We start from the raw sequence: 19,987 nt of genomic DNA, 5'->3' as shown, positions 1-19,987 counted from the left end.
GTGACAAAGTGGAAGTAGTACATCTTTTGAAAAAAGAAACATACACAATTATTTCCTGACTCAAAATATTCATACTACCATTACAAAATGAATCTAAGATACTCAAAATCGAAACACATTCATAGATGCTTATAAAGCGCAGATTACGACCGAAGTCGATATATAAAAACACCTATTTTAATATAAACGTTTCTTCAAAATTTTCGGAAAAAATGGATGGCATGAAGTGCACCACAAGTATTCCACAAAACAGCAATGACATTTTTTAGGAAATAGTTATAACTACGTATATATCCATATCATAAATAATTGGAAAATTATCAAAATTTTAGTTTTATTTTGCAAATGTCCATTGAAAACTAAATTGTCATTAAAAAAATTTTTTTTTGAGTTTCTTCGACATTTTTCGACATTTTGTATTTTTTCGGCCTTTTTTATTTCGACATTATAACATTTTGACATTTTGGGTTTAGGCAAAAAAATGTCAACATATAAAAAAATTTAAAATTCGTCATTTTTTACGATATTTTTTTTTTCGACTTAACGTACGGATCCCTAACTGGAAATCGAAAAAAACCAAAAAAAGATTGTAGTATGAAGTATGTAGGTTTGCTAATTTGGAAAATTGAATAGATACAAGTTTACATGTAGCTGCAAGCATACAATTATTTTATAGTTTTTTTTTAAACTGCTGAAGAACTAATCAACTGATTAAAACAATTTAACCAAATTAAAATTTTTAATTCGAAATTACGATAGCGAAATGAAAATAAAAATATGAAACAAATATGTACATATACATACTTAAGGATGCGAAAATAAAGCAAAAAAAAAAAAAACAATTCGGAAAATGCAATATTATGAAATAATTTACAATCACTTATGACAATGCAACACACAAAGTAAAATATTAGGCTGTATCGATAATAAAAATTAAATTGTAAGAAATGCTCTTATAACATTTTCGGAATGATAAAAGTTGTGAAATCGTAGTATATTGCATGTAATGTTTGTTAGTTTGTTTATTTTTTATGAAAAACAAATGTGGTGTTAATTTTATTTTATGCAATAAAGGAAATATAAATAAATTATCATGAAAAAGAAAAACCAGTCAATTCTGCTTTAGTAGGATGAAACCTTTTTGTTTTTCAAGTCGAACTAACTGCTAAAACAGTATAACTAGTACGAATGGAAGGCTGACACATGGGTGCACAAATAGTGAATGAAGCGGTTTGCACGTGTGTTTCCAAGCTAATGGAAGAGTATACTGTGCTGATCGCAAAATATGCTATTCCCACAAAGTGTCAGTTAACTATTGTGACATTCAGTCGCAAATAGCCGCGAAGAAGGCGGTTAAAATATTGGAGAAAACAGCATGTACTGAAACCATGTCAGCTTTTATACTGAAAGACCAGTGGGCATGAAGGCAATAATTTTGCATACCACAACATTGAAGTGCTAGTTAGAGTTTGATATGAACATGTTCCAAAATCGTGCCATTTGAGTTTAACTTGCATACATCTTGAAGTTAGATGTTTAAAAAAAAACAAAAAGGTTTTGAGCAAGGACGTTCTTTAAACGCATCCGGAATGCGGAGTTTTCGAGAAGTATTCTTATATAAGTCAGATGGTGTAAATATTCGCCCCTTTCGATTTCTTCGCAAGCGGAATAAAATAAACAAATAACTTTATTAATGCAATTGGTGATTCCAATACTATCGCTAATAACAGTCTCAGCATATACTTTCAAAATACTTCCGAACTTAGAACAAAGTCTAACGTTGTCTTGTCGCTTAGCTCGCAACTGGAATATGACGTTTTTGTGATTGTGGAAACGTGGCTCACTGCCGACTTCTTTGATGCTGAATTTTTTGATAACACGAAAATACTGTTCGTCGTTAATCAATTTTGATAATGTTGACCCACTACTTGGATCAGCTGTATGTGTGCATTGGTGGATCTTCTTTTTCCAGTTCGCTGTATATCTTTGCTTCGTATATTCCACCGAACAGTGCTGACAGCCTCTATATCGAGCATGCTGAAAACATTATAACGTTTGTACACAATACGACTGGGTGAGAACCAGATTTGCGTTTTTGTTGATTTTGATCTTGGTTGCGTTAGCTGGTCAAATAGCTATTCATGTAATGATCTTACCTCCTAATAATCTGTCTTCTTTTCATAAGACTTATGTTATTGATAATCTACTTAGCTCAAATTAACAATTATGTTAACAAGCTCGATAAAATTTTAGATTTAATTTTAGTTGATGATGGTTTGCATCATGATCTATCTGAATGTCTTGATCCAATATCGTTACCAGGGTTGCATCATGTTGCTCTGGTTCTGAAAATTTAGTTTTATCACTTTGCACAGGTTTCTCCGGAGAATGAAATGGCTTTTAATTATGCTCGTTGTGATTTTGATCATCTAAATATTATTTGTTCTGATGTTATCTGGGATGACTCTTTGGATGGCTTAGATGTTTCTGCCAGTTTTTACAAATTCAAAGAAATTTTGTTAGCCATTTGTTCTACCATGATAAAAATCAAACCATATAAGTAACCTTGGTATAACGATCGTTTGAAGAAGTTAAAAAATCTTCGCAATAAATTTTACAAGAAGTATAAGGCAACCAACCGTCAATGCCATTATAATACCTACGAGCGTTTGCTGAAAGAGTTTAACTGTCTGGATAAGTTTTTGCATAGAAATTATATTCTTAATATCGAACATAGCATCAACTCTAATCCCAAGACCTTTTGGAACGTTTTGAAGTCGAAAAGTCCTGTTCTATAATACCATCAACCGTTTTTCTTAATGACAAATCAGCTCATACTCCTGTAGATGTGGCAAATTTGTTTGCCGACTTCTTCAAGTCTAATTTTGATAACACTTATTCTGAGTCAGACCTTGATCTCAATTTTTCTTCTGATGCAAATTAATCGTCAGGTTTTGGGTCGCTTCTTCTCGCATATGAAGATGTAGCTAATGGATTTCAAAATTGAAGCCTTCCTCACGTACTGACGTAGATGGAATATCTGCAGTGTTATTAAGAAATTGTCCAACTTTGATATTCCCTTTACAAACTATCTTTAACAGATCGCTATCCACGGGTGTCTTTATAGATGCTTGGAAATTGGCATCCATAACCCCAGTTTTTAAAAGTGGTAGCAAAAGCAATGTAAGCAATTATAGACCAGTTTCTAAACTATCTACTGTTTCAAAGCTACTCGAATGTATTATTAGGGATAAAATTTATTTTTCAGTCCAAACCAGCATGGTTTTATTCCAGGGCACTCTACTGTTTCAAATTTGGCAGTGTTTAGAGAGTATTGTCTATAGGCTTTTTCTAGCAGATGTCAGGTAGACTGTGTCTACACGGACTTTTCGAAGCCTTGTCCCATAGGACTCTGATCGCGAAGCTTGTGTCTTTGCTTTCATTTTGGATTTTTAAATTGGCTTAAGTCGCACTTACGTAATAGACCATGCGTGGTTTTGGTTGATAATGCCTCCCCTTATTCGTATGTTGCGACACTGGGGTCCCAAAATTTCCTCATGCTTTAAGTTCAGTTACTTTTTGCTATATGCCGATGACTTGAAGATATTTTCGAGAGTTACCAATCTAACTGACATGGCGAAAATTCAGTTAGACCTTAATAATTTATACTTGTGGTGCCTGAAGTCGCACCTTTCGCTTAATATCAGCAAATGTTTTCATGTTTCTTTTTCAAAATCTAATAATCTTTTAGCATCATCTTACAGTATTTCAGCTCATACTCTGCAGATATCCAGTGAAATAAAGGATTTTGGTGTTATTTTTGATACCAAGCTCTCTTTCAACTGCCACATTGATTTTATAGTATCGAAGTCATATGCTATGCTAGGTTTTCTTAGAAGAAATAGTTCTGAGTTCTCAAATCCCTATACATTAAAGTTGCTTTACAGCACTTTTGTACGTCCCTATCTGGAGTATGCAGCCTTTAGCTGGCGTCCATTTCATCAATTTAGGATATACAGGATAGAACGTGTTCAAAAAGTGTTTCTTAAATACGCTTTGCTTTGCCTTCGCTTCTCGGAACCAGTTCCCTCCTACAGGTCTCGATCATTGTTAATAAATCTTAAATCTTTAGAAAAAAAGACCTGTCTTCTCGTTAACTTTTGTTTCTGGTATTATAAAAGGAACTGTTGACTGTACTTACCTTCTGGGGCGCATTTAGGACACTGTCCCGCAAAGGACACTGTGATATTCAAATATTTTTATTGCGAAAACTTTAAGAAAAACTATCTTCGGAATGCCCCTTTGTCAAGGGCTGTTAATGAATTCAATATAATCTCTAATTCTATCGATATTGATTTTTCGGTCTCGACATCGTGTTTTCTGTATACTTTAAATTTAATTTAATCTATTGATTTGCTAAATTTTAATTTACTCATAGTCTGTAAGAATATTTTTCATGTTCGTAGACTAATTCAAATAAATAAATATACAAAACAGTAATACTTGGATATTGTAGTTTAATGAATATATTAAACCGACAAAATTAGCTTACTTAGCCAAATTAAAAAACAGCTTAATGACCTACTATTTTCCTATGCAGAAGTCCTTAAAAATTACATCCAAAATATCATCACAGCTTACATGCCCAGTAATTCGTTCAATACATTTAAGAGCATTTCGAAGTTTCTGCGCCGAAATTGCTGTATCAGGAAAAATATCTGGAGCATATTCATTTAAGAATATATTCAAATACTCTATACAGCGTTCTAATTGCTGACGGTAGCGTGCATGTGTAATACGTGGATTTTCAGCGGAAGGTTGACCGCAGCTAGGAAAGAAAAAAATCACATTAAAACTATCTAAAAGGTAGACATAAACAAAAGTTTATTTTAACTCACAGTTCTTGCAATAGTCCTTCAAATCCCTGCAAAAATTGTTGTACATCATCAGTGGCAGGTTCCTTGCAAGAGAGACACAAGAGGTTCTCAATCTGTGATAACTTTTTCCGCTCTAACGTTGTTAGTAAGTCAATTTTATTCGCTACTAGTTTCACACGCTTATCAGCCAACGCATCAGCATCTAAATCTAGCTGTTGTAAGTATGCTTTCTCATAATCAAAAAGCATTATCTGGTTATCAACTTTCAAATGTTTCATCAGATCACGGGCATCGGCTATTAGAAGTATTAAATCAGCATTCTGTATGCATTCCCTTGCTTTGCTTATACCTTTCAACTCAACAGCATCTTGAGTCTGCTTACGTAAGCCGGCCGTATCGGAGAAAATCACAGGATAACCACCGAAATTGTGCATACTCTCAATAATGTCTCGTGTTGTACCAGCCATTGGTGTTACAATCGCCACTTCTCGTTGGCATATCATATTCAAAAAACTACTTTTCCCAACATTTGGTGCACCTATTATTGCGGTACGTACTCCATTCCTCAACATTTCCCCTTGTCGTTGATCGTTTAAATGATCTCGTATTTCCGATATGAGTAGACGTAGTTCTTTGTTTAATTTTTGCACAACATCATCTTCAATATTTTCCTCTTCAGCAAAATCTATGTATGCTTCCAAATGTGCAGCGCAGCTTATTAAGTGTTTGCGCCAATTGTCATAAAGACGTGAAAGGGTACCGGAACTTTGTAGCATAGCCTGTTGACAACAATATAATTAGAAAAATCAAAATACAAAGCTAAGAGAATCATCGATTAACAAGTCCAAAAAAGCGGTAAAAAATTTCATGCGCAGGTGTGAATATTTTGGAAGCTCAGGCACCAAACAATTCCCACTTTTTAAAAAATTGTCATGAGCCAGTTCCAGCCTTAAAGCCTTCGGGGAGTAACCTTATCGCTACAACAACAAAAGACCGATATGATGAGGAGCAACGCTCCTAGGCCGAGCAAAGCTCTGTGTATGGAAGCGTTACCGTGACGCGAAGATAGAGGCACCCACTTAGAAGAAAAATACATGAAGCAGAACGGCATAGGTGCAAACAACTTCAGAAGATGGCGAGCCGAGCTGTTAAAAAACGAACTCGTGCATGCCTCTATATTGGAGTTTAAGTGTGATATATCCAATCCACAAGAAAGGCGATCCCGCCAGCCGGTTAACAGTGTGACTTCAAATCTGCTAAATCTACCAGAAACCAAATATTTCCGGTATGCGAAATCCTATAAAAAGCTTGCTGTCTTCAAAGAAAGATTGCAGTTTTGTGATGACCTGTATAAGCCTTTCGCTGATATGAGCACAATGCAACTAATAGAAGCCTCATGGCTTTTCTGGCTAGATCATGTTATAGGACCGAGAGACGATCCGGCCAGAAAATCTACCTATCGATTCTTGTGCTTGAATGTAGAAACACGGGAGAGACATCCGATCAGTTTGGAGGAACAATTAGAGGAACGAACACCTTATCTCCATTGCTGTTTCCAATTGCCGTCAGTTATCACGAAACGGGAAAATTTGGTGTGACTGCTTAGTAGCAAGCCCCCAGCGGGTCAGGGGGTAAGAATATATCCGCGGTAGCTATGCCTGTCGTAAGAGGCAACCAAAATACCAGATTCAAGGGGTTGTGTAGCGCAACCTTTTCAAGTTTTCACGCAATATATAGCTTCTCCTAACCCAATTGTCAGCCTCACCTATCCGTGGCGAATATTTTTTCATTAACAGCCGAGGCTCTGGCGACCCCAAGCTCCTAATGGAACTTGGGGTGGGGAGGGAGGGATGGCCTGAAGGTTTAATGTGGCCATATAAATCGTTCCCGAGATGGTCGGGCTAGTACCTTAATGGTGCTGTGCTACCGGATCTGTATCCGGCAAATGACCATCACATCGATAACACTCCCCAAAGCCTTCGGGAGTAACCTTATCGCTACAACAACAACCACAACTGCTTACGCAACGGCCAATAGAATGCTACTACAACAGCAATAAAACAAAGAAGTTCGCTAATTCCATACAAATATCTATGTAATAAAAACCTGTTTACGTTGCGCTTCTGTTTCCGAGTGTATAAGATCGGCTAGTCCTTCGACTTCTGTTAAATCAAGTTTACCACCGTAGAAAGCACGTTTTGTAAACTCGCCTGCCCCTGCGGGACGCAGACCAGGTATTCTGCCTAAAGCATCGAGCATTGCAGCAATAACCGCCAAGGACCCATGCACTTGAAACTCACAGCTATCTTCGCCAGTAAAAGAATATGGACCAGGAAACCACAGCACCAATCCTTTATCGATAACTTCTTTAGTTTGTGGATGATAGAAGGATTTAAGGTAGGCATGGCGTGCTTTTGGCTCATATTTAGGACTGATCAGTGTTTGTAGGGCATGCTTTGTGCGCGGCCCAGATACGCGTATTACCGAAACACCGCATTTGCCGTGTCCTAAATTAAAGGAAACCACAATAATAAAATGCCATGTATTTAATACTTTGAAATTAAAGAATTTACCTGAGCTTAGGCTATAAATTGTAGTATCAGCATTGCTATTGGCCAAGCTGCTGTAATATCGTTGAAGGTGTATAAATCTCCTTGATAATTTGTACACGGATTTCATATCTGAATCCAAAATTAAATAACCAAAAACATATGATCAGGGAACAGCTGTTTGAAGCCTAATGCGGCAGTTATGCGGCAGTTACTCACGAACGTACGTGCCAAAAACGTGTCAGCTGACACGACCTATCTTATGAGTGTGCAATGTAAACAAAAACACCAACGTGCAACGCCCGTACGTACGTAGCCCGGAACGTAGAAATCAAAACAATTTTTATTTTTCCCGTAAGAACGTGTCAGCTGATCGCTCTCTCACTAGACAGAGTTGCCTAGTTCAGTTTTGTGCGGTAATTTTTGACCGTTTGCAGTTTTATGCAAAAACACCTAATTAAAGTTTGAAAAATTGTGAAAATAATTCGAAATAATTATAAAAAGTATATTTATTTAATATTAATTCCAGCCTTTTACAACATCAAAAATTAAATTGGAAAAAGTTGATGTTTTCATAAGCATGCATGCAAAATGGTTGCCATTGACCATGTACATAACATATTTGTGTGTGTATTGTTTACAGATAAGCACTGTTGCCATGACCATTTTGCATGCATGCTTATGAAAACATGAACTTTTTCCAATTTAATTTTTGATGTTGTAAAGGCTGGAATTAATATTAAATAAATATAAATAGATTACATATTTATAATCTGCACTTTTACATAATTATTTCGAATTATATAATTTACTTTCATATATGTATTTAATTAGCGAGCTTTGCTCATATTGCTTTATACAATGGTTTTTGTAATTGATATTAGAGAAAAATTGTAAGTTTACAAACGGCGATGGTTACTAGGACATGTTTCTGAATTTCACTTCTTCATCAGCTAGCTTTCCGGGAGCTGAGCGTTGAACTCGAGTCTCCAACATTCATATCAGTGCAAGCCTTTTTAGCTGCTACGCCATATGAATGTTCCGTTGTTCGCTGTACAATTGGTCTCTAAGAGTTGCCTTTTTTGTTTATATTCCTTTTGATCACCATGTAGGCACATACAGTCTGTATGTAGTTTATTCCTAATGGTGTGGATATGATTTTTAGGCGTGCTTTTTGAAAGCTTAGTAACATTTGTTCGGATTTTTACAGTATTTGTTTTTAATACTTCCGCTGTTACTATTATATCAATATGATCATATGTATTTAATTAGCGAGCTTTGCTCATATTGCTTTATACCAACAAAAAAGCATATGGCGTAGCAGCTAAAAAGGCTTGCACTGATATGAATGTTGGAGACTCGAGTTCAACGCTCAGCTCCCGGAAAGCTAGCTGATGAAGAAGTGAAATTCAGAAACATGTCCTAGTAACCATCGCCGTTTGTAAACTTACAATTTTTCTCTAATATCAATTACTTTCATATAATTAACTTTAATTATTATCATATTGTTACGAATATTAGCAAAAGTAAGGAGTGCTGCCGTCTCTAAGCCGATGCTAAGCAGTGACGTGAATGCAAATCAATAATTCAATCATTATGTATCTACATAAACGAAACAATAACTGCGTCTACATACATATATGTACCATGTACATATACGAGCAGCGGAGAGTCAATGCACTAACACATGCATATATCTGAGATACTCCTATAAGTATTCAATGAGAAAAACTATAAAATTGTGCAATTGTAGTTACAGCTGAGAAGTTTGAGAGCTGCTGGACTAGTAGATTCTAGAAGATGCGAAGGTTGAAATCAAAGAGTATAAAAGGCGACAATTGTAGAGGCGCTGGAATTCAGTTTGATTTGAGTTGTCAAGCAGTTACGACTAAAGCTGGAGGCATTGGTGCTTTATCGGTAACCCTATCGGTAACCTTTTAACAGCTGATTCGACCAACCTTATGAGAATCAATGCCATCGATTATTGGTGCCGCTAAGGTCGTAACTGTATCGTAGCCAACCAATTGGGTTTTGGTTTACCGTCGTAACGATAAACAGCTGATTACGTTAGGGATACGGATACAGCGATACGACATACGGCGCCAATGACTCCAGCTTAAGACGATATCTAGCGAGCAATAGCACTATTATTTTGAATGTCAGTTTCCTGTAAGCTATCAGTTTGGTTATTAAGCTATTTGTTGCACAGTTTGTGTGTTATTGTGAAGTATTTTAATAAAGGCCATTTTTCCATTATTCAATATTGGAGTTATTTATTCAACAGTTTAGCGATACGAACCTAGCAAAATGGCAAATAAGAGGATTTGCAGGAAATTCGTTACAATATAATTGACTTTAATTAGGTGTTTCTGCATAAAACTGCAAACGGTCAAAAATTAGCGCACAAAAGTTTACTAGGCAACTCTGTCTAGTGAGAGAGCGATCAGCTGACACGTTCTTATACTGTTTTCACACAGAAACTTAATGATCTCATTTCACCTTCTAATGAAATCGTAAATTTTTTGCTTTCACACAGAAGTAACTGCTCGATTAGTATGAAGGATGAAATGTCAAGCGAATAAAATGACAATGCTATATGACAGACAATCATGGCGGAACGATACAAGGTGGCAGCATGCTGACATACCTACAAACAAAAAAAATTCCATGTACTTGTAAATTCGATGGACAAATGTCAAAATCGTTCTGCGCCGGTAGTTGATGTATCAAATCAAATAAAAAAGATTATAATCAGCTGTTCGATGCGGCCACCTTGTATCGTTCCGCCATGCAGACAATGACATTTACTTTGACAAATGACATTTTTAAGCACTGAACACACCAAAAACTAAGAAGCGGAAACGGAAGCGGAACGCTGCCAACAGAGTTACATTGTGCTTTGGACTTTATTAGGCATTCGATTAGCTACTAATGAAATAATTATAGATTCGAATTTTGTAGGGAAGATTGAGCTCAATAAGCGTCTTAATGTAGAAAACTGCCTTTATTATTCAATAAGCCGTCTGTGTGAAAACAGTATTACGGAAAAAATCAAAATTGTTTTGATTTCTACGTTCCGGGCTACGTACGTACGGGCGGTGCACGTCGGTGAGTTTTCGTTTACATTGCACACTCATAAGATAGTTCGTGTCAGCTGATACGTTTTTGGTACGTACGTTCGTGAGTAACTGCCGCATAAGCATTAAAGCCCCGCCACGTAAGCAGTTTTTCATATAGATACATATTAGGGTGGGTCGATTTGTATGGACGAAAGTTAACTGATATCGCGTTATCGGTTTTTCGATAGGATTTCGGCTCAGGAAAAAAAATTCACTGCGCATACCCAAAAAAATAATTTTCGAGCCTGCGAAATTTCATTTTTTTGACTTTTTTCGACTTTGATTTTTAAGCTTTTTTTCATGACCTACTAAAAAAATGTTCATATGTATACCCTGTCCGACCCAAACATGTCCGATAAAAACGTATAGGGTATACATGAAAATTTTACAATCAAATGAAAATTTTTTTAGTAGTTCATGAAAAAAACCTTAAAAATCAAAGTCGGAAAAAAGTAAAAAAAAAAGAACTTTCGCAGGCTCGAAAATTATCTTTTTGGGTATGGGTAGTGGAGCTTTCTTTCCTGAGCCCAAATCATATCGATGGCGCAATATCGGTTAATAAATCGACCCAGTCTAATACATATACTACTATAAGAGGTAGATAATAGCTGTGTATTTTTTTACATCTATTTACGCATACGCTTAAACTTTATGCTAAGCGCTAAACTTTATCTACACTTCTGAAATTGCTGCGCAGAAAATTAGTGCTCTTAATTGCAATACTCAAATGCAACAGGAATATGTGTCTATGTTTCACCTCTACACTACCTCTGTTACCTCTAAAAATGGTGTGTTTCCACTATTCACCGCGACCGATTCAGCTAAAGGTTATACACTATGGTCAACAGAGATTTGTGTCACCGCTTTCTGGTAAAACATGTTCTGTATCTAGTTATTTAACCACTGCCGCTAGATGGGTCTCCTAAACATTATCTAAGTGAGGAGAAGCGTTTTTTTACCCGGAAACGTAGACGTATATACGTGAAAAAAACACGGCTAATATGTGACAATCCCCGTTTGAGCTACTCCAACTTTTAACTAAAGTTTGTCGGGCATTTCAGTACGTGCTTAAACTTCAGTTAAATCTGACTAAAATGTAACGACGCTACTTGTCATATGATTCATATGATCAAATTTTTTCTACTGATACGAAAAGAGTCGTAATTCCACTTTTTACACTTCTTTGCATATATGCCACGGGAACGGGCGTTTTTTCGTTTTTGCGATTCTACTGTTTTCGCAAAGTGTGGCAGTAGGGTTATGCCAGGAATTTGACTCGTATATCATTGTAATGTCCATAGACGTTTGCATGGAAATTCAAAATTAGGGATATCCACTATGACCTGATCTGATAAATGCTAAATACTGCTAAAAATAACCGTTTTACAAAAATATTATTCAAAATAAATACAAATGAAATTACCTATCGAATGGTGTACGAGTCAAGTTCCTGGCATAAATGGTTTCACCTTTATTGACGAAACACAAAAAAATTTTTCTGAAAAATCGCTGTTTTTCCTATCTTTGACCTCAATGAGGCACGTGTTAACATTATCGGCCTGAAACTTTGTATGTATCATTTTCTAATCTATTGGCATATTTTATGGGGGTGCCCCAGCGGAAAATCTTAAATTGATTTCTTATGGCCACCCTAGTGTGGAAGCTACACTACACCTTCTCAAGTTTATAACGAGAAAATACAAGTTTACATTGAGAAAATTGATAATGAAAAATATGAGTTTATATTGAGAAAATATAAATTAATAATGAAAAATGTTATTTTATAATGAGAAATGTCACTTTATATTGAGAAAAAAGTTTCTGATGAGAAAATGTAAGTTCATATTGAGAAAATAAAAATATTTAGTTATTATTTGTACTTGTTTTTATTAAGTATACCCGTATTGCACTGCGTTCACAGCTTAAACATATTTGTTGTTGATGGCGAAATCGACGGTAGTTTTAATAATTTAAAAAATCTTAACTTAGCTTAAGTAAAACAAAATTGAATAGTACATTTACATATACCATAAATCAGTGGGCCCGGAGCATGCGAGCAAAGATGGTAGTACCATGAAAGTGAAGTGGATGCACCAAAAAATGTTTTAACAGGAGGCGAGTGCGTGAGAGCAATACCGCACTTACATACAAGCCATACAGGTATTTTGTTTTAGTTGATATCCAAGTAGATATATATATATATATATGTTTTCCGTATTTGTCCTCACGCTTTTAAAATGCTTTCAAGTGATTTTTACATCACTGTAATTTATCTTATTATTAATTTATCCGAAATATTGCAGTATTGGCTTACTCCGACTGCAGATCAGCTTACTTGCAACTTTTCATTCTTAAAATTTTATATTTCCACATTATTAAATTATATTTTCTCATTATCAATTTATATTTCTGATTATTAATCTATGTATTTTCAATATAAAGTACAATTGCTTACTATAAATTTATATTTTCTCAATAAGAAGTTACGCTTCTCTCATTATCAAGTTGGATTTCCCATTATCAATTATCGTTTGCTCAATAAAAGTTATATTTCTGAATGCAAATTTATGTTTTCTCATTACAAACTTGGAAATGTGTAGCGACCAAGTCTGACAACTACGAAAATTTCAACCGATATTTCATATGGCTGTGACTTTGTCGATATCAGATTTAACAGTCGGCTCCCACCACAATTAACTCATTCAAGATTACGCATTGCGCACGTAAACAAAAGATCGTCTGTTTTTCATGGGCAATTTTTACACATTTTCCTTTAGCTCTGGTTTTTTTTTCTCTCTTTCATTCGCTCAAGCAGTCAAGTGTGACGTAGGTGCACAGAACGAAGGAATTTTGAAGTCGTCAATGCGAAATTTTCTGTTTGTGATTTGTGGGATCGCACAAACTTAACGTTCAAAGTTTAATTTTTTTATTTAATAAAATACTATGTGAACACGTTTAAACATGCACTTATCTACAATAAAACATCAATAGATAATCTACACGTCTACACATGTTTCAACCCTGGGAACTAGATTATTTTCTGTCAAATTTCGTTTGTTTTGTGCTACCAATTAGAGTTAACATTCTAGAGGTGGTGTTTTTTCCGTGAAAAAAAACCGGAGTCTCTAAAATTTGTTTATAATTACAAATTATCAAGTGAAAAATTTGTGGGGGAAATCTAGTTATTTAATTAATGATTAAGCTAAATGACTCCGGCGAATAACAACGAGATTGACTGAATTTTTGTATGTGTGCGTGTCGGGTATTTGACGGTTGCCCCGCGCCTATCAACTAAAAAGCCATCAATCAACATTTGCATTGAGAAACCATAGCGTTCGGACATGAATATTTCGTCATCGGATGATGATTTTTTTTACTTGCAACTACAGTAGTTTTAATAATAAAAAGAAAAGGAAAAAAAGTGATAAAAAGAAATTGTGGATAAAAAGCTTGTACGCAAAACGTAAAAGGTTTACACATGTACATCTTTTAAACGAATTAAAAATAAATTTTAATATGCATTGCTGTTCTTCCGCGCACTTGTTCATTTTGAATGCCAACACAAACTAAATACAACACTGCTGTTTTGTCAATCACACCCCGCGACGATCAAATAAGCAAGCGTCAAAGGAAAAAAAAAAAAATTTTTGATTTTCATCAACGTGTGGCCGACAAGAAATACTTGTGTCTCGAAGCCACCCGACTGCACTAACACAAAATTCCGTCAATCTCGTTGTTAGTCACCGGAGCCCTTCAGGAAACATTGAGCTGTACTATACTGCGCTGAAAATCATAATTTGCACGCATGCTTAGGCAGCGAATCAATTCTAGCGGCAGCAGCACTGCGCGGCGCGGCGATCAGCGGCAATGTTGATGAAACAGACAGAAAAGTGACCCGCCACTGCCGCTGCGCGTGGCCTAAGCTCTAGAACTTGTTTACATGCAACGAGATTATCTTCATTTAACTAGATTTACCTTATAAATTTTTCTCTTCGATATTTGGTAGTTATGAACAAATTTCATCACAAATCACACAAACAAGATTGCGCTTTGCTCAGGTAAACAAATGATCAGCTGTTTTCTATGGGCAATTTTTACGTCATTTTCCTTTAGCTCTTGTTTTTTCTCTCTTTCTTTGATTCGCTCAAGCAGTCAAGTGTGACGTAGATGCGCAGAATGAAATTTATGGATGCGAATTTTGTCATTGAAATAATACCACCTCTGGAGTGTAATCTCTAATTGAAAGCACAAAATAAAAAAAGAGAAACGTAAGAATGCAGCACAACGATATTTTTATATAGAAGCGTTTAACACAAGCTTATGTATTCCAGGAACATTGCCACAATCAACCAAGATATTGCGTTTATAAACATGAAGGAATTTCAGACTTGGCAATTGAAATTTACTTCGCCTTGCCCATTCATATACAAAATTTCGCGAAGCACTTTGTAAACATTCTCCCTATACAGTAAACAAAACTTTGCAAAACATATTTTGTGTGGTATTCATTTGTTATATTGCAGTTTGTAATTAGAAAAGTTACCAACGAGTGGGAAAAATAATTTTCCTTCCAAAGCGTGCCAGCACCATTAGCCACAGCAAATGTCAAATTCTTCTTCTTATGCTTTGCTTGCTACAAAATTTGCAAGTTGGCTACTTTTTCATGTCAGATGGCGCCAGTGCAGCTCAATCTACTGTTCTCTATAAAAATACGTGCAATCTACTCTTAATGCAAAAGATCGAGTTAAACGCATCTATATGAAAAACTTTTTATGTGACGGGGCTTGTAAGAATTTGACAGATGTGAATCTAGTTCCGGTGGATGGAACATATGTAAATGCTTCCAATTAGAGATTACACTTTAGAGGTGGATTTTTTGTTATGGAATCGCATCTTTGATGGAGCAGTAAAACGCCAAATATACGACACGAACATTTCCGCGAACATTCCGCAATCTTGTTCGCAGCTTTGGCCATACACCATACGAACTTTTGGCCGAACATTAGTTCTCTTTCAGACAGCGATGAATACGGACAACAATTGTGCTGCAGCAATATTGCTCCGCTGTGGCAATGTTTTTAATTCTATTACAATAATCTTTGATTTTTACTTGCCACAATGATGGCAAAGATTTATACATTTCAATAAATTCACTCAGAAATTTTTTATTGTCCATTTTACTTTTCCGCGCACGTCTGTTCCGTTCAGAAATTACTACGATTATGAGCTATTTCGCCATACACGCACGAACAGTTCGCGCAAGTGTTCGCCAAAAATTAAAATATTTTGATTTTTGGCGAACATTTGCGCGAACTGGCAAACACCACCATACACGACAGAAAAGGTCGCAGAAACATGACATAACGGGAATGTTCGCGGAAATGTTCGTGTCGTGTATTTGGCGCTTAAGGAAGGCAGTCGGCATGATCTGGGGGTGTCCTATGGATAGTCATGACGGCTGGGCGGGGTCCTTGCCAACCTTACTGTTCCTGCGCCATAACAAGAAAAAAGTTCCTATCATGTCTTTTAAATGGTCACACAGCGCAGAACTAATTCAAAACGCTGGAAATTCAAAAGAAACGACATCCGGTCGAACCGGATGCCACGGACAGACCGTTAAATTCAATTCAAAATTCAAAAAAAAAACTAAACGCAAAAAAAACTCTAGAAGTGGAACTGTTTCTGTGAAAAAATCAGCATCTCTCAAATTTGTTCATAATAACCGATTATCGGGGGCAAAATTTAAGTGGGAAATCAAGTTACATAACTAATGATAAGGATTTAAGGGCCCATTACTAATACTTAGCATAGACTTGACTTGACTTGAGAACTATCACTTACAGTTCTGTTAAATGAACATTGCATGTTACTGATTCTTTAAAACTTAGCAAGACTTAACTTGACTTAGAAGTCTGTTGAATTTTGATTTTCTATGTAAGTTCTAAGTGACGTTTACATTTTGAGATGCCATTTGTTTTTTTCCATTTCATTTTGACATTTTGCCATACAAATTGACATTTATTTTTATTTTATTTATTAATTTTTACACTCATAAATTAATTGTGATATTAAAAATTAAATATTTTAAAAACCAACACCTTTTGTAGGAAATATTTCACAATAAAATTACAGCTGGAAACAGCTGATTATGATGCCATATTGTATGCGCTAAGTGGAGTATAATCGTGGCTAAGTTGCCAAGTTTACGCCAAGTCAAATCAAGTCTATGCTAAGTATCAGTAATAGACCCTTTAAGTAGGAGAACGAAGATAATTTCGTTATATGTAAACTATGTCTAAGAAATTTTTCTATCGGCGTTCTGTGAAATACGTACTCTTATAAAATATTACGATGCCAAATTCAATATTTTTATTTTTTTGAGCTGGTCCGAACCAAGCTGGAATATTTCTTTGTATTTGGCGTAATCGTAATTGAGTGAACCAATGATTTGTAACAAGACCATGTAGAACATTAGCCGTGTTTTGTTTTTACAGGCGTATTTTAGAAGTGCTACATAGAATTACTATACAGGTGAAACATAGACACATATTTCAGTAGCATTTGAGTATAATGCGTATTGAAATTTAGTAGTACAAATTTAATGCGCAGCAATTTCAGAGGTGCATTTAAAGGTTTACGCTTAGCATCACTTATAATAGATGTTTTTTTCCAAGCGAGCTTGAAAAAAACGCTTCAACTAGCTAAACAGTATCATTATGGCAAAACCATACAAATGGTGGAAGTTTATCAGCTAATTGTTACTTTTTTAGCTGCTATGACATTTCCACTTCAAGCGCAGTGTGTTTTTGAGAATTACAAAAACAAAATACATTGATAGTGTATGTTTGTTTGCATTTATGTCGACGTGCCACCACCTTATAATGGTCTACCAAGATAAAAAGATATTGTTGCGGAGCTGGTAACACTATTCACCACCTTCATTTGTTTTTGTTTGTTTAATTCATGGTTCAATTATGTACAGGTTGGCTCATCTCATCAGCTGATTTTATTTATGTCATTGCATGGTCGAAGGGATTGTCAAAAGGAGATGGCAAACTCAAAATGAAACCAACACATTGGCAACATTTTACTTACACATACAAAAACTGCTAAGTTTTATGTTTCCATTCCATACCATTCGCACCAACGCCAATACACAGATTTTGACAATTTGAACAGACATATTTTGTTGCTTTACAGATGAGCCAACCTGTATATAGTTGCACCATGGTTTAATTGCAACAACGAAAAAAGCGACAATAGTAGGGCCGTTCCATTGGTTTATCGAGTTCTGGCTCTGGCTCAAATCTCATTGGAACGATCTGGATCAACTTTATGAGAACTGGCAGCACTAATATAAAACATCTGTTTTGTTGAAAATAAGAAGAAACGTACACAAAATTTTAAGATACTGATAGAATTATTAACATTTAAATAGTTTCGCACGTAAGCAAACTATATATTTTCCTTACATCATTTTCAAGTTGTTTACTCTTTCAGTGTTTTTGCTTTTAAATATGGCGAATTCTTTTATGTATACACAAATGTACACATATTTAGTTCAGTGCTACAATGGCTCAACTATATGGTTGGCTCATCTCACCAGCTGATTTTATTTTTTTCATTTCACTGTAGTAGAGATTGTCAGAAGGAGATGGCAAACTTAAATGAAACCAACGAATTTACAACATTTTCTTACTACATACAAATGCTGCTAAGTTTTATGATTTCATTCCATTCCATTCGTCTAACAGCAACACTCTGATTTTGGCAATGTGAACAAATGTATGTTGTTGCTGTAGAGATGAACCAACCATATAGTTGAGCCATGAGTGCTACCAACTCAAAAGTGGTTAGCTGTCAAAAAATCTACTACAGAAAACGAAACGAACAGAACTGCTATACGGATCAGAAATTGAACCAGATTAATATCAGGATCACAACGTTGTTGTTGCATTTGCATGTTAAATTTCTATCCGTATCTCGCTCAAGTGTCAATGGAACGTAACTAGTATCGACGGGTTTTCCGCATTGTTTACTATATAGTTCGGCAGCTTAATTCGAGGTTATGTTGCGAATAGAGTGGAAGGCACCCGCTAGCCGTGAAAATAGGCACTCGAATGGAGTGGAATGAAGAACAGTAGGAAGACCAGAGTTGCATTGGATCAATATTAAAGATAATTTTGGAAAAAATAATTAAATACTTGAGTATAAGCAAACGTTTTCTTTCAATTACTGCAATTAAGGTGTCCTAGATGCTATATATTCCAAAATTATAACATTTTATGTCTGTTTAAAAATTTAACTTCAATTTCCCTAAGATTTCCGTAATATGGCCATTAGTGATGTTTGTGTGTGTGTGTGCAAATTTTGAGCGATCAGCTGTTAGTTGCGCTACTTGGTAAAGTTTACAATGGTTTTCCGCGAATAACTTTTAAACGAGATAAAAAATATAGTTTCTGCTTTCGGATTCTGAATCCGAACGCAAATACGCGTCTTTTGATACCGCTATCGACATGTGTGACCCGAATTTTAAGTGCAGGACAAGTTGAAATTTTACTAAATTTCGAAATTTAAAGGCTTATATTTCATAAACTAAGAGTTTCCTAGAGTTGCGGATGATAATTTTGTGATTTTTAGGACCCCCTCCACCCCTCGAAAAAAAGAAAAGTTGGAAAATCGTGGCACCTTATTCTAAATATTCCCCCTTATATTTCATAAACTAAGAGCTTCCTAGAGTTGCGGACGATAATTTTGATTTTTAGGACCCCCTCCACCTCTCGAAAAAAAAGTTGGAAAATCGTGGCACCTTACTCAAAATATTCCCCGTAATAGTTTGCAACGAAATACAGCCAATAGGGGGACTCATGAAAGCATATAAACTTATAAGGTGTAAAATTATATCCATTTACAAACGCTGTTATATGAACGCACCTAGAAATACTCTTGATAAACTTGATTGTTTATCAGCTGTATTATTGCCAAACAAAAATTGTTTGATTGTTATACAAATTAAAAAATGCCAAGATTAAGTGAAAAATCAAAACTAAAACGGTTTTACTAAGATATTCTTGTAAACGACTTTCTGATGTTGGAGATTTCTGATGAAAATGCCTGCTGTAATGTCTGCAAGGTTGCATTCCTTTGAGTTTACCGCGTTTACACAATGAAATGTGCGCGTAAATTTATACAAATTGTGTAAATGATTTTTCATACAAAATTTGACAGTTCGTTTACGCACTAGATAAATTTATACGTTTACACACTTTATAAGGCATTTATACGGTTACATGAGTCCCCCTAATGTTAAGTGTAAACGTATATAGAAGTAAAAAAAAAAACACATCTATTAAAGTGAAAATCTCTAAGTTTTTCAATCTGCAAATTTCAATTAAATATCGATACTCATAATAATATTATCGATTGTTTCACACCTCTAGTG

General features: G+C 35.4%; 1 protein-coding gene across 1 annotated transcript; it reads right to left on the bottom strand.

The window, feature by feature from the left end:
- Positions 1–921: 921 nt before the first annotated feature.
- LOC137251705 (tRNA modification GTPase GTPBP3, mitochondrial) lies at positions 922–7,624 on the bottom strand. Its single transcript, XM_067786495.1, has 4 exons — positions 7,451–7,624; positions 6,984–7,384; positions 4,899–5,656; positions 922–4,828 (listed from the first exon to the last, which is right to left on the bottom strand). The coding sequence occupies exons 1-4, from the start codon at positions 7,554–7,556 to the stop codon at positions 4,585–4,587; spliced, it is 1,509 nt and encodes a 502-aa protein (XP_067642596.1). The 5' UTR covers positions 7,557–7,624; the 3' UTR covers positions 922–4,584.
- Between the last annotated feature and the right edge of the window lie 12,363 nt (positions 7,625–19,987).

This window comes from Eurosta solidaginis, chromosome 1 (assembly GCF_040869045.1).
Source record: "Eurosta solidaginis isolate ZX-2024a chromosome 1, ASM4086904v1, whole genome shotgun sequence".
Lineage (NCBI taxonomy): Eukaryota > Metazoa > Arthropoda > Insecta > Diptera > Tephritidae > Eurosta > Eurosta solidaginis.
The sequence above is the reverse complement of the archived record's forward strand: the minus strand, read 5'-3'. Positions and strand labels throughout refer to the sequence as shown.